Consider the following 24901-nt stretch of genomic DNA (forward strand, 5'->3'; position numbering starts at 1 on the left):
TATCAGTCTGCAGTCAATGACTTAGGGCAGTTCATACGTGCACAACATATTTGATACAGCTGTTTTAACTAATTAAACTGAATTAATGTGTATTAGTTTAGATCTCTTCGCTTGAAATGAAAAAGGGAAAAACAAAACCTTCTCTAAATTTTTTTCTTCTTCTTCCAGTTTTTAGATGTTGTGCAGTTTGTGCACCGGAAGTGCTGGAACGTGGGTGATATCTTTCATGCTGTGGTACGATTTTGTAAGCTTCATGAAGAAACTAAAGGGCCGACTCTGAGTCTCTTTGACTGGCTTCTTGAGCTAGGATAAAAACCTTCTTAAAAGATATTATTTGCATTTTTATTCCATTTTAAGCGGCAGTGATCTGTGAGTGGCCCTGTTTTATTCAAAATCTCAACATAGAGCTGAAAAGTATCCATTCTGCTGCTACATCATGACCCTGTTCCAAAGCAGTGCAAAGAAGGGAAGTGAGGAGTGAGGACAGGGCAGAAAGAGAGAAGTGAAGAGCCAATGTAAAATATGTAGGACTTTGTAGTTTTGAATGCATTGCTCTTGGAAAGAATAGGATTTGCAATTAAATGACTGGGTTTTTTTTCTACAGAATCTAAATGAAAGACATTTTCCACTATCTGCCAGCTATGTATTTACTACTAACTGGAATCCCAGTAACAAAAGTCAGTTAAAAAAAATCTTTGTATTTATAGTTCAAATTCCTAGTGATTATACAATGACAAATGAGTATATATCAGATGTCCTTAAATGAATTCTATATTGTTCTGTTTTCAATCTATTCCCAAGGAGCAAATTAAGATCTATGCTGACACTGCACTGAAAAGCCTGAAAGTCATTCCACAAGTGTGTCCGTTCTGCTGAAAGAATTAAGCCCAACAGCTTTTTAAATGAGTTCTTAAAACTCATGTTCAGTGAGTATAATGCTGGTCTCTCCTTTAGTAGAATCGAGTCTCACTGGGAATTCTAGACACTTGCCTGAATGGCCACTGTCAAAATATTAGCATTTCCCAGTTTTAACAATGATTCATGTGTTTTATAAAACTATTTTCAATCTCTGAATAAATAATAGAAACATGTACTCTGAGTAAGTTTGCAGTGGGTTCAGTCAGGAATTAAATAGTCATTTAATTCCAAAAGTAAAATAAGTTCAATTAGGCAAACCTGGAAAATAATGGCTTTCCATTATGCCTTAATAGGAAGATTATACTGATGAAATGTTTCATACTATTAACAACAGTTTATTTCTAACATCTTTAAGCTAATGTATCCTTTTATTGTAAATATTTGAAGTATAGTACATAAGATTTTTCTTACAGAAAAATGTACTTGTCAAAAGCTAGTACCTTGCTACTCAGAAAAATAGTTCTCATCCTATTCAAACATTCTTTGTAACAGCTAAAGAATCTGATTTTAATATATACAGTAATCAAGGAAGTAAATTAGGTTGCAGTAAACAAAATCTTCAGCTTACTACTTGGTAAATAGCTCCAGTACAACTTGCCAATATCCATTGCTAGTAGTTTTCATTGTGGCGCGATTATGATATTGAACATTTATTTCACAAAAAGGGGTGCTTTTCACTATAGGATTATGATTTTAGAATGTATCCAAAAATAACATTATTTTGCACTATTTTAAAAGCAATTTTTAATTCAGTTTAGAGAGCCATAATTACCACCATTTCCCAATCATGCCTGCCCTTTCTTATATACAGAGCAAAGATATTGCCAGCATTTCTATCAATTTAAGTGGCTTTATAGAAAATAATCATTCTACAGTGCATGTAGAAAAGTAAAGAATACCATTGTTCATAGAAGAACTTTGGACTAGCACCTTGGTCTGCTTTGGAAAAGTGCCATTTTCTAAAAAAGTTTGTCAGTTAAGTGTTTGTACTCAGAAATCAATAAAATAATACATTATTAGAGAATGAATTGTTGAAATATATTTATTTTTGACCAATGGCAAATTAGTTGTGAATTACACAGATTTTGCAGTGGTAGAATAAATGTTTACAAGCACAAATAATATATCAATGTAACAATGTGATGACATTTCTCTCTGTATATTACATTTTAGTACTGAGCCTGACTTGAAATAAATTTGTGTTAACAATCTGCCTTTATCTTTCTTAAATCTGATTCTGAATATCTGTTGTACGTGATACAGATGAAATAAAGCATTGTTGTACAACTATTTAGTGGGGAAGATAAGCTCTGTACAAATCATTACCAGCAAGATCAGACTACCAGTAAACCTAAAAGCCTATTAAGTAATTGAAATTTAGCACTAATGTAAGATATAAGATTAAATTCATATAATCATATATTCTGAGCCGATGCAGATAATATTTCCCTCACTTCTGATATGTGGATGCAAATAATATTCCTCTCACTTCCGATATGTGGAATTTTTGCTTGCAAATAGATACATTTTACTAGCAGCTTAATAGTTTCATTTAATTTTTTATTCTATAAACTTTCTGAATGTACTACAGAAACAAATGAGGTTTCACCTTCCACATTTGGAAAGGTGCTATGTTTTATAAGGTAGAAAATAGTGGTCTATTGCTGTATTAGAGATTTCACCTGACTTTTTTAGCTTTCTACATTGAAAGGAAACTATACATAGTGTAGAAGTTCAGATAAGCCAGCAACTTGATATTTTCAGAGCTATATAACAAAATCTAAAGATTCATACATATTTACAACTAAGCTTTACGCCAGCATTTGGATATTTTGGAACACAATGATGCTTTGCTGACGGCAACGGTTTTTTAACACTATTCAAAACAGAAATAGAAAATCATTTCTAATGACTAAGAAATGATGGATCATAAATACTATCAACAAATACTGGTTTATACAAGAATTATACAAGAGCCAACATAAACAACATTGCATGAACTTTGGGGCAGGCATTTTCCTGGACAGGCTGCTTGTATAGAAGCCCAAATTAGCAAATGATCAGATTAGAAGGCTCTGTAAAACCAACATCAAGTTCTTGAGAAGAAAGGCAGTTCACATTAAAAGAGAAGACATGTGGGTTATGCTGCTTCAACACTATGACACTCACAATTGAAAGCCAAAATCAATGTAATCATTTTCATTTCAGCTTAAATCTTTCAGGATGGGACAAACCATAAATATAAACTATACTTTAAAAAAAATAATCAAGAAATAGAATTATACAATATAAATTCAAAATTAAGTCCCAAATATAAAATACAAATAGAACATTCCAATCAATACTACTATGATATTTACATTATACATATTGAAATGTTTTATTAAATAAAAATTAAATCTTGTAAATATAAGGTATCTAAATGAATGCAAGAGTAACAACTAATAGTATGATGAAGCTTCCTCACTCCAACTAGCCTATAGATCTTTAGAGAGAAAAAAGGCATTTTCTTATAATTTTCTCAAGAATACATTTTATATAACAAGACAAGTTAATTATTAAAATAAGTTTAGAAAATATTTCTGTTTCATAAAGAATAAAAAAGACAGATGCAAAAAGCAGATTTTTAAAGGTTATTGTCTATATAAAAACACTGAATTAAAATTCCTAGAGAAGAGGGTCAGCCTTTGTCTCAATTAGCGCCATATCCTACATGTATTATCTTTGCTTCCTAAAAAAAAAAGAGAAGAATATAACATTAAATGTTAAATCTTTTTCATAATCATAATATCTAAACAACAGTCTTAGAGTTTGTTTATTTGCTGGATCATTGAAGTATTATGTTTATTTTATCTCAAGCACTATCCTTATTTTGCTTGTAATCAGTAATGCTCTTAATCTCAAGTAATTCACCACATTACTCTTTTTTTGAAAATTAATCTTGCTGGCTTTATACCTAAAAAGCCATTGTGCTATTCGTTAATTATAGTATAAATCATTATTTTCAGCCCAAATATCTTCAGTAAAAGCCCTCTGAAAGGATAAAAAAAATATTTACTTGAAATCTTGGCAACTCTATTTTATTCTGAGAATATGCTATAGTGCTACACAGACTAATTGTCCAGATCAATATAAAGCAGTTTTATATACTATAGCTTTATATCAGTAAGCCAGATACAGCGTCTCACAATTATACTTTCAAGCTTATATTGCTTATTTTTATATGTAATACAACTGTTAAAAATAAACCATAAAATGAGGCAATTGCAATTTCTCATTCATGGATTACAATGTTGAGTAGGCCAGCACTCAACATTGTAATCCATATATGGTTATATGATACATCAACCAACTTATGGCTTAGTGGTTGGTCTAATTCAGATCACAGGCAAAAAAAAGGCAAATGTGACTGGAATAAAATTGCCTTCCCTAGTGTTCTCTTGTTGCAATGTTTATTAATGTGTAGTAGTGACACTTCAGCTACTTCTGCTTAACCTTTTCATGACAGAAGTATAAGCAAATATTGAAATCTGAAAGTTGTTTTACTTCAGCCTCACGTAAGAGATGAGAAATGTAAATAGATCAATCCCCTCCAAACCCAACTATTTTAATCCAATATGTATAATAAATTTCTGGACTAAGAAAAACTGGGAAACACTTTATTTCACATTGCTTTATTTTTATTCACCACTACCTGATTAAAAATTTAATTGAAATATAACAATTTTATTTCAGACCATGTACTTAGTTACCTGTAATAATTATATTCCCTTTGTAATTGAAAGCACAGGAAAATATCTCATCAGTGTGGCCTTCCAATATTTGAATGCATTGTCCCGTCTTGGGCTCCCAAAGGCGAGCTGTCTTATCTGAACTGGCTGTAAGAATACAACTTCCTTGAGGATTGAAACAGACCTTTAAAAATGATAAAATGATATATTTTTTTAAAAAAGTTAAAAAACTAGAATACTTTATTATAGTTTGTTATCACTTCCATTTCTATTTTATGCATGCAGCCAAGTGGGTGGATTTAAAGTAGTCATGCTCTTTTAGCAAAAAGTTGATTTAGGACACTGAAACAGAATGAAGTTTCCCATGGCAAGTCACCAGAAACTAATTCACTCTCTTTCTTCTCAGAATGGTACTTATAATTATTTTGCAAAATTAGAGAACTAAAAAATGTTGAAATGATTATGAACTAATTTAAGATTAATGAAGTTGTAGACTTAATTATGAACTAATGGATTAAAATGTATGCCAGATAACCACAGATATGTCTTCGGACAGCACTGGCCCTTCGGCCATGAAACGGGGATGAGCACCGCCCTAGAGTTGGGAATGGCTAGCACATATGTGCGAGAGAACCTTTACCTTTAGATTGTTATAATTGCATATCAAAGTAGCAAGTCATAGGTTGAAGATAGTTACATGTCACACCCAGTAAGTAGTGAAAATGAAAGAAGCAGATATGAGTTCTAGGAAAAAATATGCAATGTTCTGAATTAATATGATATGTGTTACACAGTAACACAGTAAACAGCTAACAGTAAGCAGTCTGTAGGTGACATGAATGGATGAATGAAAATGGGATGAGGCAGTACAAAAAAATGTGATGGCCAGCCAAATGCTACAAATGACATTATTAGTAACATTGTTTTGGACAATGTCTCTTTGTTTTGAATATATCCAGTAGCTTAAGCATAAGTCTATTAAAGTATACACAAGAAGACAGGAATTTAAAAGCATGATCAATTTGATAGCATATACTGGAAGACTCAAGAATGATTAAAATTCTAAAGATTGGTAGAATTGTGTGTAGAATAGATTAGTAGTTAACTGTATGTGCAAGCTACTACATTTTTCTAAATGAAGTAGTGATGACGACAATGACGACAACTTATATACCATTTTTTACCTCACTGGGTGCTCTATCTCAATGAAATGTGCAAATTATTAACTAGTGGTGCTTGATTTCTATTGCATTATATCCACCTGACTTGATATTTAAATAACTAGATAATAACAATTTGAGTGTTCCGAGAGCCATTGCCTACTACTACAGTAGAAGCACAAAGAAATAAATCTATATTTAGAACACAAAGAAAAACCTTTTCTTGGTCATATTCAAATAGAAAAATATTTTATGAAAAATAAGCAGAACTGCAAAAGTTTGAGCTGTAACAGCAGTATGAAAGAATTTGAAACACGTAAACATTTTACCTTTGAAATTTCTCCTGTATGGCCTTCAAGTTTTGCAACACATTTCTTTGTTTCTGCATCATATACTCTCGCTGATCCTTTGGTAAAAAAAGAATATAAATAGCTTACATTTTTGCTAAATATTAATACATTCAAACAAAATTTTGATAAAAATATAAGTTATAGAGTGGATATGACTAACTACTTTCCTAAAGATATTTGCAAATAATGTCATTCAGTCTAGGGGGGATTTACTTCTAAGTAATATGCATAATATAGAGTCCCCTGGTGCTCTCTAGTCAGTGAAAGAAACAGATTGCAATGCAAACAAATAAAACATCTATTATTGCTTTAAAGTGTGATTATAAGTGACATGGAAGTTTCTGAAGCTCTTTTGCTGATGAAATTTATGTCACAAAGTATGATAAACTATTATTCAAATTTTATATTCTTATGACAAACATTCCTTTGGCATGATTAGATAATTCAATAATTGAAAATGACACTACCATATGAATACTCCTGGACACTAAATATCTATGGAGATTCTCAGTCATCCATGTCATGGTTGTCCCAAAGGTGCTTTTATAGGGGCAACTGAACTTTCTTGGTTTTCTTTGAAGACGTTTCACTTCTCATACAAGAAGCTTCGTCAGCTCTGACTAGATGGTGGGGAATGGAAAGATTTATATTCAGGGGTGAGTTGCTGCCGGCGTTATTGATGGTTCACAATGTACATGCGCAGACTGTTCAATGTAAATTGTTCTGTGAGCATGTGCAGAACAATTTACAGTGAACTGCACACACGCAGTCACTAAAATCCAAAATGACGGCGACCAAATGGCAGCAAGGGAACCACTTCGCAGTCATGGCAGGTCTGGGTCACTGCCGGTTCTGCGACCCAGGCCTGAATTCTACTACCAGTTTGGCCAAACCGGGCCAAACTGGCAGCAACTTACCTCTGTTTATATTCCTTGCAGACCAGATGGTGATTTGCATTCTTTTAGAGAGTCATGGAGGCTACTTGGAGGTTTTCTCTGTTTCCTCAGGGTCACCTGAGTAATGCAAATGAGAGTGAAACCTTCTTGGAACTGCTGAAAAGACCGTGTTGTGGAGCTGTGCTTTCTACAGGATGTTATTCTGCCCTGTGTCCTTTCACTGTTGAACATAGGTGGAGGCTGTGGAAATGAGTCTGTGTGTTGTATGTATCGCAAAATTTGCAATTTGCAGATTACAGGGTTACAGGAATAATTTGCGCTTCAGTTTAAGAGGCATACCTTCTGACAGAATGTAAAACGGGAATAAAAAAATCATTTTAGTTTTTCAGAAATCTTCACCTACCATCAGCTGAGGCACTTGCAATACGCTGGCCAGTATAATCAAAACAAACATCTAATACTTCGTCATCATGACCTGTTAAGGTTGCCACCCGCTTGCCTGTCAAAGCATTCCAAAGCTGCAATGTGAGGGAAAGCATTAAACAAACTACGCAAACAAATTCAGGCAATCAAAAACATCGTTTTATATCATACTGGACTTTCATTGCACGTATACCTGGCCTTTAATCTTTTTATTTAAAAGAACATAGAGCTAGTGTAAACAGTGTAAAAGATAGCTTCTATGACATAACAGCAATGTAAATTAGACATTTACTGAAATAATTTTTAATGTAAGATGCTCTTTTAAAGAATTATTAGGGACAGATTTAGTTTGCCTGATTTCAATATATAGTTATGTTTTTTTTCCAGCCAGGTTGATATGTAATGTATCATTCTTGTTGCTGTTCCTACTTAGTTTACATGTGCTTTGAACCAAAAGTGTGACAATTATATTACTAAATGACTGAAAAAAACCATGAGTCTGCCAGAACTGTATGGTCAATATGATCATGCTTATATTTTTAATATCTATATCCCTTATCTTATAATTGAGTCTCTGGCTGAAACATACCATTCTCCAAAGCTCTAGGACACTTGGCTGGCTCGTATCTCTGATTATCTCTATTCCTCTAACATCTTATATATTGTTAGCATATAATCTGAACTATGATTCTGATAAAATTATATACAGGAAGCAATATTCCATTGCTTGGATCTACATCTCAGAATTTCTGAAGAAAAACTAAAAAAGACAAATCTAAAGAAGACATGGCTAACTGAAACTTTTTGCTGAATCAAATATTTTAGGCGAGTAAATAAATCCTTTCCATATAAAAACATATCATATCCTGCAATACACTATTGTACCATGCATGTTTTGTCCATAGATCCAGTGATGATCAGAGTACAATCCCAGTTGAATTGTGCACTGCTTATTTCTGCACGATGACCTATTAAAGTATGCATTCTCCTGATGGGCAAGAAAATAAATTTCAAGTTAAATAGTAGTTTAAATTATTATATAAATCTATTAATCACAGACATCCTTGGAAAAAAAGTTAGAAAAATGATACAGATAGTGATGTCCTTGATATGTTTATTTAATAAGTATCACAAGAAGAAAGAGCTCTACCCAAATAAATAAGCACAAAAAATAAGCAACCCTGGTATTAAAATATGGTGTTTTTCTCTACAAAAGCTTACGCAGTAAAGCCTAATGAGTAGTTTGCATTATATTTATTTTCTAAATGAATATTAGCATTTTATTTTATAAAAATATGAAAAAAAATAGTTTTCAAGTGTACAAGGTCATATAGTAAATCAAAGAGACTTTCATTTCTCCACTAGGGCCATAACAATTATCTAAAGTTTGTTACTGTTAGTTTGGCAAAATGATAACAAGCTTTCTATCACTTCAGCTTTGGTTAGGTAATGCTATGAAAACTGAAACTTTTTGCTGAATCAAATAGCCTTAGAAGGGAAATAGCCTGAACTGGTTTGTGTTGTTACACTTTAGGATTGCAAGCATTTCAGCAGGTTTCTTTGAAAAAGTTTTTATTTTATTTTTTCCCTTTAAAATTAATTCACAAATATATATTCTTATAGGTGCTATTAACATGCATCTGTTAACCATTAATGTTTATTATCTTCTTACAAATTACAGTTTGGGTCACTTTCTTGCCATCCCGTATCCATATTATTATGCAACCTTGCTCCTTCCATCTCTCAACCTCCCTTCTCTGCCATCTTCTTTCCTCCTCTCCTTCCTCTTTTCTTTCCCCCCCCCTCTTTCCCACACTTCTAGTTTTGAAGTTTATCATGTTCTTGAATTACATTGCCCTTTTGTGAGATTTTTTTTATTAAGGAATAACCCTAGTGAGCCCCTTTGGTATAATGGTTAAAGAGCCAGGCAAGACACCAGGAGACTGGGAGTGCTAGTCCTGTTTTAGGCATGAAGCCAGTTGGGCGACCTTCAGCTAGCCACTACTTATCACCTACAAAGCCCTTCATGGTAGTGGGCCTGGGTACTTGAGAGACCGCCTACTGCCAATTACCTCCATTAGACCGATACGATCGCATCGATTAGGCCTCCTCCGAATTCCATCTTCCAGCCAGTGCAGACTGGCAACTACCCGGAGGAGAGCCTTCTCGGTGGCTGCTCCGACCCTCTGGAACGAACTCCCTGTGGAGATTCGGACCCTCACCACCCTCCAGTCCTTCCGCGCCGCTTTAAAGATCTGGCTGTCCCGGCTGGCCTGGGGTTAAGACTCTAACCCCCACCTGAATTGTGTGACCGTTGTGCCTTCTTTTTAATATGTTGTATTGTTTTTATGTTGGAAAATTGTTTGTCCTTCCCCCGCTCCCCTTTTTGAACTGTGAGCCGCCCTGAGTCCCCCCAGGGAAAAGGGCGGCATACAAATAAAGGGAAAACTAAAACTATACTAAAACACTGTCTCTCAGCCTGGCCCAAAAGGGAACAGCTACATCACTTCTGAAAATCCTTGCCAAGAAACTGCAAGATTTTTCCGGGCAGCTGTTGGGATTCAATTCTGATTCAAAGACACACAAGGAAAAAAAAAATCCATAATTTGATAGCAAGTATTCTTTTAAGCCCCATGTCCAGGAAGGTAATGCAACTTATATTTGTGTAATACCAATAAATAAATAAATAAATAAATAAATAAATAAACAAACAAACAAGCAAACAAACAAACAAATATGATGTTTATGATGATGATAATAATAATAACAACAATAACACATAATACACCAGACATCACACTGGTTGAGAAAAACAAGGTTACAATCATAGACATCGTAATACTGGGTGATAGCAGGGTTGATGAAAAGGAATATGAAAAAAATTGCAAAATACCAGGACTTAAAAATCGAAATTCAACGACTATGGCACAAACCAGCAGTGGTAATTCCAGTAGTAATCGGCACACTGGGTGCTATTCCAAAAGCACTGGAATTACATTTAAAACAGCACTGCTTGGATCTGCACGCATATTACGAAAATATGTTATGACGTCCTAGGCCCCTGGGTGGGGCCCGACTAGTAATCAATGCCAAATCCGGCGAAACAACTGGCCGCTGTGATACAATTCTGTTGTGATGATGATAATAATAATATTAATATTATTATTATTAATGATGATGATGATAATAATAATAGATGCAGCAGTGCCTGGAGACAGCACAATAGAAGAGAAAAACTGGAGAAGATAACAAAATACAAAGACCTACAAATAGAATAGAATGACCATGGCAAAGGCAAGCAAGGATAGTACCAATAGTAATAGATGTCTTGGGTGCAGTCCCAAAACAACTAGAGCACCACTTGAACACCATAAGCATTGACAAATTTGCCATCAGTCAATTGCAGAAGGTGGCTTTACTTGGAACTGCTTCCATCCTGCGACAATATCTGTAACACCATCAAACATCCAGATTTGTCTATCCCAGGTCCTTGGTAAGGACTCGATAGGTAGATAAAAATGCCAAACCTAGACTGAATATCTGTCTGACTGTGCGATGATGAATAACAGGAGATATTTATAGCTCAAGGCTGAAATGAGGGGGCCTTGATGCTCTCTGAGCTTGGTTGGTTTTTTTGCAGATATTTCATTAACCAAACTAGGGAACATAATCAGTGCAATTTTCAAAAAAAAGATATGCAGAGAAACCAAGTGTTGGGACAATCAGATCTAGACTACAAATGTACAGGCAACTGCCATATGTACAGTGGAGAAATGGGAAACCAAATCAAACCATGCATCACCGTTTTTACCTCATACTATGCCATAAGGCAGACAGAAATCCAACTGCAAACAGTAATCTGAAAATGTGGAAATCTGCCTCAAAACAAAAAAAAATAGCTCCATTGATTCTGCTGTATAATGCATAAAACAAAAATGCATACAGATCATATTATGAACTATATAATCCTAGTCTGTACAAAGCAGGATTTCTGTAAAACATAACATAAAAGATAGCATTACCTGCCCGTGCTAACATCCCATACTGCGACTGTATGGTCAAAAGAACCTGTGATGATTTTATCTCCTGTGGTGTTAAACGATAATGCAATAATCTCTGCAGAATGTCCCTACATTTTTTGTAAAAAAGAAGATTTCATAGAATTTGTTTATATATATGGTAGTACAAACAAACATTTTTTTTCAGACATGAAAGGAAGTAAAAGTAAATCAAAGTAAAAGAAATCGATAGTCTTGAAACCTGAGTGAAAAAATAAGTCACTGGCTTGTTGTGACATATTAGGATTATAGTTCATAAAGCTTGACTGAAGTGTATGCCTGGGACAAACAATACAAAAAAAAAACCATGGGAAACAGGCAAAATATGGTGGAAGTGGGCTTTGGAAAATTTGGTTTAAGATACTGTAGGTTGTGGACCTCATTTGGTGAATTGGATTATCTCCAATTAACATGAATAATTCTAAAAAGGAGTGGGCAGCTGCTACCAAATACAAACAGATTGGGGTGGGTGGGTGTAGGTAGTTGGTTGTCAGAGCAAAGTGGTAGAATCTGCCTGCTTTCCCATTGACTTTTCTCAGAAAGCTGGTAGGAAAGGCTGCAAATGCCCATCAGGTAAACACAGTTCTGTGAGATATTATAATCACAAGCTGGGTGTCTGAGTGCCAGATTTTGATCATCACATATCTGCAGGGGTGCTACAATGGCGAAAACTTCATGGGCTAGTTTTTCAATGCTGCTTTAACTTTGAACAAATGGATATAAGGCCATGGATATAAGGCACCTTTCTTCTTTCAATAAGTTAATTTCATTTAATTCCATTTAAAACATAAGAAAGCATACTATGCCTGTTAGAACTATAAGTAATTGCAACGCACTGTTAATCTGACTACTTCTTCTCCATTCTGTATGTCCCATAGTCTAGCCGTAGTATCCATGCTTCCAGTTGCAACTAGTGTGCTTTGAAGATTAAATGATAAGCAAACCTGTAAGATAAAAAAGGGACAGCATATCTTTTTAGAAGTCCTTAGTTTTCCTAACTTTCTTGCCGTCAGGCACATGATAGCACAACAGAATGCAATTCCTGCTGATCTATGTATTAGTCGCACAGGATTATAAATGGCAACAAGAAGATTGATCTAAGCCTAAAAATTCTCAGCCGTTCATTCTTAGAAGACTTGAGTCTGAGCTTGTTCCTCTCCATCCAGACTGGCCCAATTTCCAGATATTGGACATTAATGGCATCACTTGGGATAGCCCAGAATCAAGATGTACAACTGGATAAAAATAGCATATTGGTGATAATGGACTCTGAATCAATGATGAGCTTTTCCAGCTGTTTCATGTACATATTAAACAAGAGAGGAGACTGTGTCATGCTCATAGGCACTCCTTATGTTATGACGACCTCAGTTAGTGACCATTCATAAATATAGGTGGTAATAAAAGACCAATGCCTGCAACCAAATTCCAGGAGTCTGTCAACAAAGGCCTTCTGTATGCAACTGATTATGTTCTGGTCACAGTTTCAAAAAGCAGCTTTAACCAATGCAGGGTTCTAATCAAGTAATTAAAGTATTGAGCCTGTTAATTTATGGTACTTAGGGATATGCTGTTCTGCAGAGAAAAGCAGCTCAAGAGGAGACAGCTTGTTTAGCAATCTCTCCACTCTGCAAATGATAAAAAAATGGGGGGGGGATTCATCTGAATGACATGGAAACAACCAATTATCTTTGCAACGTCTCTTTCCCTCTTCATCTCTTTCTCAGTCATATGTTAACTGAACAACCATTTTGCTTAAAAACAAAATTGCTGGAATGGATTGAAGTCACTAAATGACAAGAGGGTATATACAACAATGATGGAAGAAGTTTGTAAGAATCGAAACTACTCCCTATTAGAAAAATAAATGTTCAAGTCTAAAATGTGTTGCTTTCTAACTTACAACTGTTCTGAACTTGAAGCAAATTGTGTCACATTCAGAACACCTCCAATGGGATTGGAACAACTCATTTTAAAGTCAAGCTGTTTTACTCATTTCTGCTCTATATATACAGTTGTTAAGTGCAACAAAAACTCCTTACTTACAATTTCTGCAGTATGTCCTCTAAAAGTATAATAGCATTTTCCTGTGTCTACACTCCATAATTTGCAGGTCTTATCAAATGATCCAGTAGCAATCTTGTCACTAAGTAAATAGAAAAGTGTTATTGTTTTATTATTAACTCCAAATATTTGTTGATTTAACTTATATAGTGCCAAATCCTGTAAAACTCCTACCATCTAACAGCATTGCATCAAACAGAAGAGGAAACCAAAATAAAGTTCAATGCAGACAATTAAAGCTGGGGTATAAAAATACGCCTTTCAAATAAAGTTTGCAACATATCTTAGATCTGAAGACATGTACAACCAGGGTGTATTTAGGATTTTGAAAAGTTACATACCCATAAGGATTATTGAAAGCAATTGCATACACCACGTTTCTGTGGCCTTCCAGAGAATGTAACTCTTCTCCTGTTGCTGTATCCCACAGTTTGCATGTTCGGTCATAACTTCCAGTGATAAAGCTACAACAAACAAGTCCATTTTATCTTTTCAGATCCATTTGTTCTCATCCACAAATTAATGCACTTCTGACTGAATTCAATGGCCATTAATTATTCTCATATTTTTAAGTAATGTTGTATTGGCAAAGATTATAACAAATCTAAACATTTATAACATACATAATCTTGTATGTTGTATATTGTTGAGAAGATTGCATGACCTCTAGTGTTTTTGTAACAATAAGACTGAAACCAGTAGGTCTAAGTATGGATGTTTCAAAATTCCTTTCCCAGAAGCCTTCTAAGTTTACATAGTCTGGCCATCTTCCTGCCTTAGTGTACAAAGTTTGCTGTTACAGCTGCCTATCTTCAAGAGAGATGTTGTTACTGGCACATGGAATACATAGACATCTCAAAGCCTAGAAACCCAATAGACAAATAGAAAGAAAGAGACAATAATGATAAAGATGAATACAATCTATAGCTCTATTTACTAAGATGGTAGCAAGAGGTATGTGACTAGAGAGATAAGTCCTTTTACTCTAGAGAAAGATCAATCTCTTAGATGTTAAATAAAATTTATTTATTAAAAATGGAAAAAAAGACAATGTAAAATTTCTTTTTGCTTCTTTTTAGGAATTACATGTAAAACAATCTAACATTGTAAGAAATGAACATACAAAGCTCCTAGAAATCATACATAGCATCATAAATTTTCCACATAAAACTTGAGAAAGGAAAGAGAATTAGGATTATGGACAGATACATAATACAATTTTAAATTTAGAGTAATTTTGCTCTGTCAAGTTCTAAGCCACATTAATATCATTCAATTTACTGAGCATGTACAGAGAACACAAATAACAGAAATGCCTGGGCCAGTGGTGGGTTCTGGCTCCCATTGCAACCGGTATGCTGCAACGGGGCCGGGCATTCACCACGTGCACATGTGCAGCACGGGCATGCATGCCCACTGCACGTGATGCTCCAGCTGCTCGACAGGCATCGCGCAGGAGCCGTACGCCCCATGAGCATGCACAAATGCCCCGGTCGGCTCAAATAGAGGTAAGGAGAACAGGCGGGTAGAAAAACACATTTTTCTTCAGAATAGGGAGAGGCTAGGAAGAATTTCCTATCATGGTATACTCACTACTAGTTATGAAGCATTACTAATAAGACATTGAAAAATGTCAAGGGCTTTTGTATATCATTGTACTTTTGAATTGTTGAATAATGATATCTTATATATGTCTAGTAGGACTTGTCCTGAATAAATAATTATTTGCAGCCTCAATAGCTTTGCAATCTAAAATCTGGATTTTAGTGGCAATTTGCTACTACATAAATATTAGTAAAACATTCACCACAGCATAAGTGAACTAAAAAAGAATAAATTCAGCATTGGGACATACTTTTCAAATGTTAACATTAATGGTTTTAAGTATCGCAGTGAATGACATTTTTAAAATGGTAGATTTGTGTTACATTATCAACTAGCAGCATTTCAAGGAATGGTTAGAAAAAGCAGAACACTGGCTAAGGAAAAGAAAAACATATGTTTATTCAATGTCATTTTGCTATCTATTATTTACTAAAACATTTTAATTGAGGGTTTTTTCTACTGTTGTTGCTACTGCTGTAGTTTTGGCCTTTCATGCCCTAATGACTTTAATCAACTTTGTTTAGTTAAAACAATAGCACGGGAAAACATGGATTGTTAATTGTACCAAATACAATTTTAGTTTAAGTATACCATTCCATTTAGATTACATACTTTTAATTTAACTACATATCTTAACTTACCAAGAACCTGATTTGTTAAAGGCAACGTTGGTGAGTGGCAATATATGTGCTCGAAGTACCTGAAATTACAAAAAATACAATGACTTTTCATTATATTTCTATACATTTTTGCCATCGTAAATCTAGTTCCATAAATATATATTTGAAATATGTGAGTTGTTTAAACAAAATTAAGTGTTTCTCTGATTTGAGTGCTTATTGATTTCAATGGCAGTCATTTAAGTATGCACTTCACTTGAATAGAGGATTTGGTTAGATTATGCTTAATTAAATTAAATCACCATGCCATAACAGCATGCTCTATGTATGAAAAACTCAAATGCCAATCAAGTTATGCTACAGCAGCTTGCTACTTATCTGAGCACACACACACACACAAATACACACATAAACACACAGATCACCCAGGAAACAGCTAAGTAAGATACAACCATTTCATACCCATCCTGTGTCTCCATTAAGAGGTGTTATTGACAGTTACAAGGTGATATGAAGTGAAAATAGAAAACTAGTCTTATTTACACTTCTCTGTTCTTGACAAATAAGTGTCCAATGAATATATTTGCATGTCATTTCTTGCTGAACTGGAGGGAGGGAGAACCCCTATTTTTATCAATATGGAGGACATCTTTTAAGCAGAACTTTTATTTCATATTAACTACATTCTGTATCTTGCTTTCATGGAACAAAATGCATATAAATAACCTAGGTTTTTTTTAAAAGAATCAGTAAAAGTTAAATTTGGATAATTGATTCTCTGCGGCCAGAGAAACTGATGAAAGACCATGTCACTTATAATAATTTTATCTTCACTGCCTGGTTTTGAATGATCTTATCAAAAGAAAAAAGGCCCTAAAAGAAGAAAGGCAATGTTCAAAGCTCTCGGAAAACAATGATTAAAAGACTGAAAAGTTAGGATATGACAGTTACTAATAGGAAGACCTTCTGCTGTGGCTATCTGAAAAATACAGCATATATAGTAACAGAACCTGGAGGAGTCAAGCATTTTTATCTGTCATTGAACAAACCAAATCTAAGGAAAGTTTTTGAAAAACTTGGTATCCAACTTATTCCACCTGCTGATGGTTTTAACCAATGGGAGAACAATGGTTCCTCAAATAGTTACTTATGCTTTTCTACAAAAAGCAATTCAGCCAAGTTCATATTTCATACTAGGGTATATATCTATGAGAGAATCAGCAAGAAAAAAAAAACTTTTAAAGCCATACCAGCCTCGTATTCTGTTACTGTTATATTGTACAATAAGACTTTAAAATTATTATATTTTTGCATCTCATTTAAGAAAGGCATGACCATCAGCTAGGATTCTAGACAGAACCAAATCTTCATAAATGAAAACAAAATATTCCTGCTTTATACAAAAATATCCAATTTTTGGCAATTAAATGCCCATGTAGAATAGGCCTAAACCCTACCCTTAATTGTTGATCTATAGATTTTTTTGTATTGCATTGGTGATACTAGTGAAGGTTTCCCCCCTGCAATTTACAACTTAGATGACTAAATCATTTTTTCTATTCAACTGCCTGAAATATCTTACTCTAATTCAAGTAGTATACAGTAATTGTTTTTCTGCACCTTTCCTTTTTATATACTCTGTAATCATAACTTAGCACAAAAATATTTTTATATACAATAGTAATTTTTAATTCACTTTTCTTAAAGTACATTTGTTTTACCTACATTTCTGGCTAACAACAGATGTTAACAATTTGCATTGATTGGCATAGCATTTTAAGATAAAAGAAATCTAAGGACATTTATATCTCTAGTACACATTTGATTCCAGTTGTTAATGCTTTATGGATCACTCACCCACTTAAACACTTAGCTTAACATAACAAAGTCATGAATAGCAGGCACTACAACTTATTTTCAAATTACATTGTCTCCTATTTCAAATCTTCCTTTTGGTTGAGGTACCTTTCAGAGACTACTGTAGCTGGAATCAACTAGTAGTCCATTTAGAATAGACTAATTCAACACTGCCATCTAGCTTTGTGAATGAAATATTGCAATTTCAGAAAAGGACAGAAATTGACCATTTATAAAATAGAAATTCCGTGAAATCTTTGATATATGTATTATTATTCCACCCTTTTAAAATATTTGGTCAACAAAAGATAGAGAACATAATTAATACTCCTGCTTCCTATTTTTCCCCACAACAATAACCTTGTGAGATGTGTTTGGAATGAGACTGACCCAATGTCACCCAATTCGCTTTGATTCCTAAGGGAGCCTAGAACGCTGTTTCCTAGTTTTTAGGCTAGCATCTTAACTGCTACATCACACTGGCTCTCTAGATAGTTTGCTTAGTTTTCAGTTTTACAAGAAAATAGAAATAATTCACCATTGTCTTTTTTCATGATATTCCATGAAATATAATCATGGGATTTGATAATATTGGGATGATTTCCTATTGAAATATTAAACAGGACAGCTTTTTAAAGATTGCCTAGATGTTGCCATCTTACTTAATAACTTAGCCTTCTAAGTTATCTAACTGTTTCATTAACAGTTTAATAAATCTGTTCCTGCTAATTGCCTTGAATAGCCAACGATCTAAGGCAGGAGCGTCAAACTGGCGGCCCACAGGCCAGATATGTCATGTACAGGCCACATCCACCTAAGTTCCATGAATGGGAAAAACGTCCCAAAACGTTACATGATGACAATGTGACACAGCAAGTTGAACACCTGTGGTCTAGGTCTTTAACTTCTAAAAAAGCCTGGTGTATTGTAATCATCTTTCTTCACCTTAATGCAGGAATACACAGTTTTTTCCAGTCGAGAGTCATACAGTATTTGAATGATATAAAAGAGACACATTTCAGTGTGTAATAAGTGAGATCAGGACAATAGCTAATTTTTTTCCCTTTTATTTACCTTTAATGAAAATGAAAAACAACTGATAAATTTATTTTCAAATCATTTGTTGCTTTTATCACATTAAAAATTTCATAGTAACAGAAGGCATGCTGGAGATATCATTGGCCAGGGATCTACATTTGGTGGATTCCAGGAAATATGCCTTCTCTGCTATGGTGCCAGTGGTGAAATTCAATTTTTTTACTACCAGTTCTGTGGGTGTGGCTTGGTGGGCCTGGTAGGGGAAGGATACTGCAAAATCTCCATTCCCATCCCATTGAAAGAATACTGCAAAATCCCCATTCCCTTCCCATTTCTGGGGGAAAGATATTGCAAAATTCTCCATTCCCACCCCACTCTGGGGCCAACCAGAAGTGGTATTTGCCAGTTGTCTGAACGCCTCAAAATTTCTGCTACCAGTTCTCCAGAACTTGTCAGAACCTGCTGAATTTCACCCCTTTATGGTGCCCACCTTATGGAACTTCCTTCTCCTCAAAATTACATTGACTCTCATCCCTTTGGATATTCCTTAAAGTCCTCTGTATCTGCATATGTGGCCAAGCCTGGACATCCCATGGAACTGGAGACCTGGCAAGATGGTTTCACTATTGAAGGGGGGATTTCTTATTCACCCTCCATTTTGATTGTATATTTGATTTTTAAAGATATTACTAGAATTTAGTAATTGGCTAAAATTAAAGATATTACGAGAGACTATTTATCTGTGGCTTAGTGAATTATAGTACTGTAGCTGAAATTTCAATATTTTTTTTTCCAGAATGAAAATGAAGGAATCAAAGATTACATATCTATACACCTCACCCACAAAAAAGTAGAAATTAAAGAATCAAGTAAGATTTGCAATGAAGTGTTGCCATGCGAATGCTGATGTTCGTTCTCCATTTTATTTTGTTTCCTTATATTGGCACTCACAAACAGAAAGATAGAAAACAATGTTTCAAAATATAAAGATTCTTTATTGCATGACTAAAAAAATACTTCATGACTCTTACCTTAAAAAGATAGAACTTGTGGTCCAATTGTTGTCCTAGCTTCTCTTGTAATCGTAGAATTAAATGTACAACCTGATCTTTCCGTGACTGTGTGATGAGAGGCTCTGCTTTTCTAATATCTTCTACTAAGGCTTCTACATCAGTTCTAAAGTACATTTTAAAACACAGTTTTCATCTTCTGACAAACAGTTAAATAATTGTTCCTATTATCAACATCCATCATGCCAGAGCTGCTTTCTCTGGAAATGATGGATGCTGCAATAAATAATTTAAAAATTAAAGTAATGTGAAAAATTATAACACCCAGATTATAATCACAAATTTGAAGTTGAGTAAGACATGCTTGTTTAACACTGAGAATATTTCAGCAGCAGTTTACAAAATATAAATATAAAAATGAATTATATATTGTTGCAATGTTTTATAGCATTCACTCAACCATTTACCGTATTTTTCAGGGTATAAGACGCACCGGAGTAAAAGACACAGCAAGGTTCTGAAGAGGAAAATTTTTAAAAAAGGTTTTGCACTCTGCAAACCTCCCAAAAATGGCCCGTTTTTCATGAAACCGGCCCTCCCCCCACCAATAAAGGGCATGAATAGCCCTTAGGTTTATAGAGTGCTCCTGGAAAGATGTGGGGAGGGGGGAATATAAGAAAAAAATGGCCTGTTTTTCGTGAAAACGGGCCCATTTTTTGTCACAAAAAGGGCATGGATAGCCTTTGGGAAGCTGCCCTCCCCAGTCCCCAGGAGCTCTCTGAAAGACTTCTAAAAGCTATGCACGGCCATTTTGATGAAGGGGTCGGAGTTTCAGGTGGCAAAAAATTCTGTATTCGGTGTATAAGATGCACCCATATTTTCAGCCTCTTTTTTGAGGGAAAAAGGTACGTCTTATACTCTGAAAAATATGGTAGTAATCTGATCAGTGAAACTTGATTTCTAAATTTAAATGTGTCAGACTTCACATATGATGATATAGTGGTGGTAATGGAAGAATTCTATAGTACAGTCTTACTTAAAAATATACTATAGAATTCTCTCTTCCTACCATTTCCCAATTTTTTTGTAAAATAAATCCTTCTTATTAGTTTATACATCTCAGCAATTATATTAAAGCTATTACAGTTTCTAAATCATTCTTAGGACCATAGATAATTATAATATTTTATATATATGCAGTTTAGGTATATGAATTGCTAAATTATAGCAATCAGGTTTTCAATAATTGCTCTAACCTTTTAAACCTAATTGTTTGGAACACAATTTTCTTTAACACAGTAATAGTCTATACACTAACAAAGGAGCAAGACTCATTTAGTTCAACTAAGACTTTTCCAAAAGCTTTACTGAATTACATCAAAGATTTCTCAGTTAGGTTGTTGAAAACAAATAGTGCTTTACATATATTATTTTCCTACAGATTGATACCTTTTAAATCTCAAAGAGAAAATGTTTTTTGCAGTGGTGGCTCCTAGTACAGGAACTCATTGACAAAGGTGGTGATTTAGTTCTTTTTATGACAATCTACCTCTAAAAGAACATCTTTTTCAAACATGTCTGTGACTTCATAAATAAATTGCTTTGGTGCCATGAAATAGTTCTGTTTGAGCAAATATCTGCTTTCATCTATCTTTAGTTAATTATTTCAATAGTGTAGGTTTTATTTCTATTATTTTGTATATTTTCTGTATTACATATTGTAAGTCACTTTCCAACTCTTATGATAGAAAGGCAATCTGCACATTTAAGAAATTGAATATTGAACTTGCTGGAACTTACTTCTGTGTAAACATGCATAGGATTGGCTTATAACAGCTTTTCCCAGAATAAATGCTAAATTTCTCATTAGGTAGCTTTTCTATTTTTGATCAATTCATTTGAAATGACACTAATTACACTGTAAAACTGTGTTCTTAAACATAGATGAACTTTGAAATCAGCTTTTCAAGCAAGAATATAATTATTTCAATGGCATCATGTTTTAATTTATATTAAAATGTATTTGATCTTCCTCCATCATGTTCATTTATCTCCTCCCTATCCCCACCTTCATAAAAGAAAGGTAATCTTTGATATAGCACTTCTCAGGATGTTTCATAGTAGTAATTTTTTTTACATTCCATTGATATTTTTTAATTCAACCACTTTGAAAATAGTCTCAAATCTTTTCAAATGTTAAATGTACAATACCACTAAGAACCAATATACAGTTAATGAAACATGTCTATACAGAGTGTCTCACATATGATGGATAAAATTCTCACTGAAAAATAAAGTCTGTGTAAACAAAAAGATTTTGCCAGGTATCATCTGAATCATGGTAAACTATGAAAAAAAAATCCTGATGACAGAAAGTAGGGTATGCTCCACTGCGCTGGATGTTTCAAGCAAAGACTGGAGTCGTTTTCTAAGAATGGTTAATTGGAATTCCTGCAGAATATTAGACTCAGTGTCCTAAATAGCATTTTCCAATTCTATATGAGCTTGAAGCCACAAAAATATTCATAAAGAAACTAACAGCTATATGTGAAGAATGTAAAGGAGACAGGATAAGGCATTCATATCTTAAATAAACAAATCTAGATCAACATCACAAACATTATGATTAAAAGGTAGCATTTCTTCTGTTCAGCAAATCTGTGGGCATTACTTAAATTGTTTAGTGCAATGTATAGTCCTAGTGTTTTATAAGAAAATATAATACTCACGCAGTATTGAGATCTAGTAAATCTATGGATTTGGTTTTCAGTTCCCCTCTTTGAATATATTCCAAAATAATGCCTTTGAAGAAGCATAACAATACAATTATGAATTCCATATTGAGATAGTTTCTAATCATAAGAACTACAGAAACAAGCCTTTATTTTGATAAAAACTTATCAAGTAGCATTTCTACTGCTATTTCTGTCATACTGCAGGGCATAAACCAGAGCCCAAAAACCTGCAACTAGTTGAATATATCAAATAATTGCATAAATTTAGTTTCTTCAAGGTACAATCCCCCTCCCCATTGCCACTTAAACTCCATTTCTGAAACCTAAGTGTGTGTAGATGGGTGATTATGGAGAATTGCTAAAAATTCCACTGTTTTGTGTATATACTGTAATAAATAGGCTGGGCAGCACTTTGGATTCCGTCTTGAAACATTTTTTGGGAACATGAAGAATACCTACCTAAAATACTGTAAAACAATCATAAGCAATTCCAAGAAAGGCATAACTCCTTTAAGATCTTGTGAACAAGTGCTACATCCATACTTTTCCCTAACTGGAAGCATGTTTTATAATTGAAGAGCCAAGGTGGCGCAGTGGTTAGAGTGCAGTACTGCAGCCACTTCAGCTGACTGCTAAGCTGCAGTTCAGCGGTTCAAATCTCACCGGCTCAAAGGTTGACTCAGCCTTCCATCCTTCCGAGGTGGGTAAAGTGAGGACCCCGACTGTGGGGGCAATATGCTGACTCTGTAAACCTCTTAGAGAGGGCTGAAAGCCCTATGAAGCAGTATATAAGTCTAACTGCTATTGCTATTGCTAAATAAATACATCTGGTGCACTATATAGTCCTACTAGCTGTATTACTTTTAGATAATATTTAAAGACTTAGCCTTGATTACAATCCACCTAGTATTACAGAAACTGTACTTTATCAGAACAAACCCACAACAAAGTTCTAAAGTTTAAATACTAGAAAAATTGATATTTCCTTCAACATATAGCAAATATTATCTTTATAATTATTAGTTTGATTTCTGAAACTATACTAGAATACTTGCATGAAACTACATTTACAGAAGACCATGGTTCAGATTTGACCTGTGGACTTCCCAATATAAAATTTATATTCTGAACCAATCAATTAAATTGGCACTGTTTGGATCATTTATTAGTACATATGAAGTATATAACTGGCTATAAATACCATCTAATGCTTCAGAAAACTTTTAAAAATAAATTTAACAGATAAATACATAAATTTACATTTTGTCGATCCAGCAGGAACCAGGCTAGCTAATCCCTAACATTCAATTCTTATCCATAAAGCAGAGGACAAGTAATAAGAACAACAGAAAGGGCAGCGTTTACATTTTGGAATTCTGTGCCAGAAGAAGTTAGGTTAACAGAGTCTCAAGAACCCGTTTATAGTTTGACAAATATCTTATCTAGGATAAAGTGTAAATTGTAGTTTATTTCAGCTGCTATTTCAACTTTTCATATTTCTCTTTGGCAGTGTTTTATTTTGTAGTAATGTAAGCTGCCCTAACTACTGCATAAGTCCTAATATAGCAAAATAATAGTTTTCATTAAAATAAATAATTGATCATTTTCCCTGTTCTGAGTTCATGATTCCCACAGACTGATATTTAATTTCTATAAGCAGGTAGTATTGGAGCAAACTAATTCTTTGACATGGGAGAGAATGCTCTTCCCACAAATTATTATTTAAGATCTAGGGAAAAGGCCTATTTTAGTTTTTCAGGATGCTGATGCTGAGGATTGGCTTTGTCTGCAACTCCCTACACAGATCCCTCCCTTGATTATTTTTGCACCTAAAAACAAACTGCTACTAAGAGTAGGTCCCACCAAAGACTAAATAGAAGGAGTCGACTAAGCCCCGTGAAGTTTACTTTCAGGTCCACAAGGACCCTGGTTAACTTCAGCTGCACAATAAAGTCAGGTGCAGTGAAACTTTGCCCGCCATTCTTGCGTTGCCTTTTCTCTGGGTCTTTCCTCCTGCACTTCCACCCTCTCTGCTTCCGTTGAATAGCACTCTCCGCCGCTCCACCTTCGCTCTCCCCGTTATCCGCTTCCCTCCTGCCGGTCTCCCCACAGCCTTTGTTTGCTTTGCCGCTTTCCCCATCATCACCGCCCTTCCCCGCCGAGCTTTCTTCCCACAGGAGTTCGCCTCCGCAACTGCCTCTCTCCCTTTTTCCTTCCCAATTTCTGCCGCTGAACCTTTCCGCACCCGGCGGGTAATATCGCAGCAAGAACCGCTTCAGCTTCATCTCGTCTCCGGCCGCCGAAAACTTAGAGCCGGAGCCGTTGTCATGGAAACCAGACAAACCGACGCTGAAGCGCAGTGCGCAGGCGTAGCAAGGTACCAACCGAGAAGGAGGGACTTAGTATTCTGTCTCCAGCCTCGGCCGTGTTACCATG

The 24901-nt window shown here is 34.7% G+C and overlaps 2 protein-coding genes across 3 annotated transcripts in view; one reads left to right on the top strand and one right to left on the bottom strand.

Moving 5' to 3' along the window:
- SPHKAP (SPHK1 interactor, AKAP domain containing) overlaps positions 1–2129 on the top strand; it is a 70029-nt gene extending 67900 nt beyond the window's left edge. For both annotated transcript variants that reach the window (XM_087725452.1, XM_087725453.1), the window contains one exon: positions 169–2129. In XM_087725452.1, coding sequence (XP_087581578.1) covers positions 169–312 — 144 coding nt within the window. In that variant the 3' untranslated portion in view covers positions 313–2129. The remainder of the gene's footprint in view (positions 1–168) is intronic.
- Positions 1945–24802, bottom strand: DAW1 (dynein assembly factor with WD repeats 1). The gene is made up of 13 exons (XM_014056750.2): positions 24711–24802; positions 22460–22532; positions 19752–19896; positions 15847–15905; positions 13942–14064; positions 13583–13682; positions 12373–12480; positions 11501–11607; positions 8364–8466; positions 7459–7573; positions 6139–6215; positions 4671–4833; positions 1945–3649 (listed from the first exon to the last, which is right to left on the bottom strand). The coding sequence occupies exons 1-13, from the start codon at positions 24748–24750 to the stop codon at positions 3615–3617; spliced, it is 1248 nt and encodes a 415-aa protein (XP_013912225.1). The 5' UTR covers positions 24751–24802; the 3' UTR covers positions 1945–3614.
- Between the last annotated feature and the right edge of the window lie 99 nt (positions 24803–24901).

This window comes from Thamnophis sirtalis, unplaced genomic scaffold, assembly GCF_051295495.1.
Source record: "Thamnophis sirtalis isolate CommonGarterSnake01/CBP01778 unplaced genomic scaffold, rThaSir2_p1.2 scaffold_11, whole genome shotgun sequence".
In the NCBI taxonomy this organism is placed as follows: Eukaryota; Metazoa; Chordata; class Lepidosauria; order Squamata; family Natricidae; genus Thamnophis; species Thamnophis sirtalis.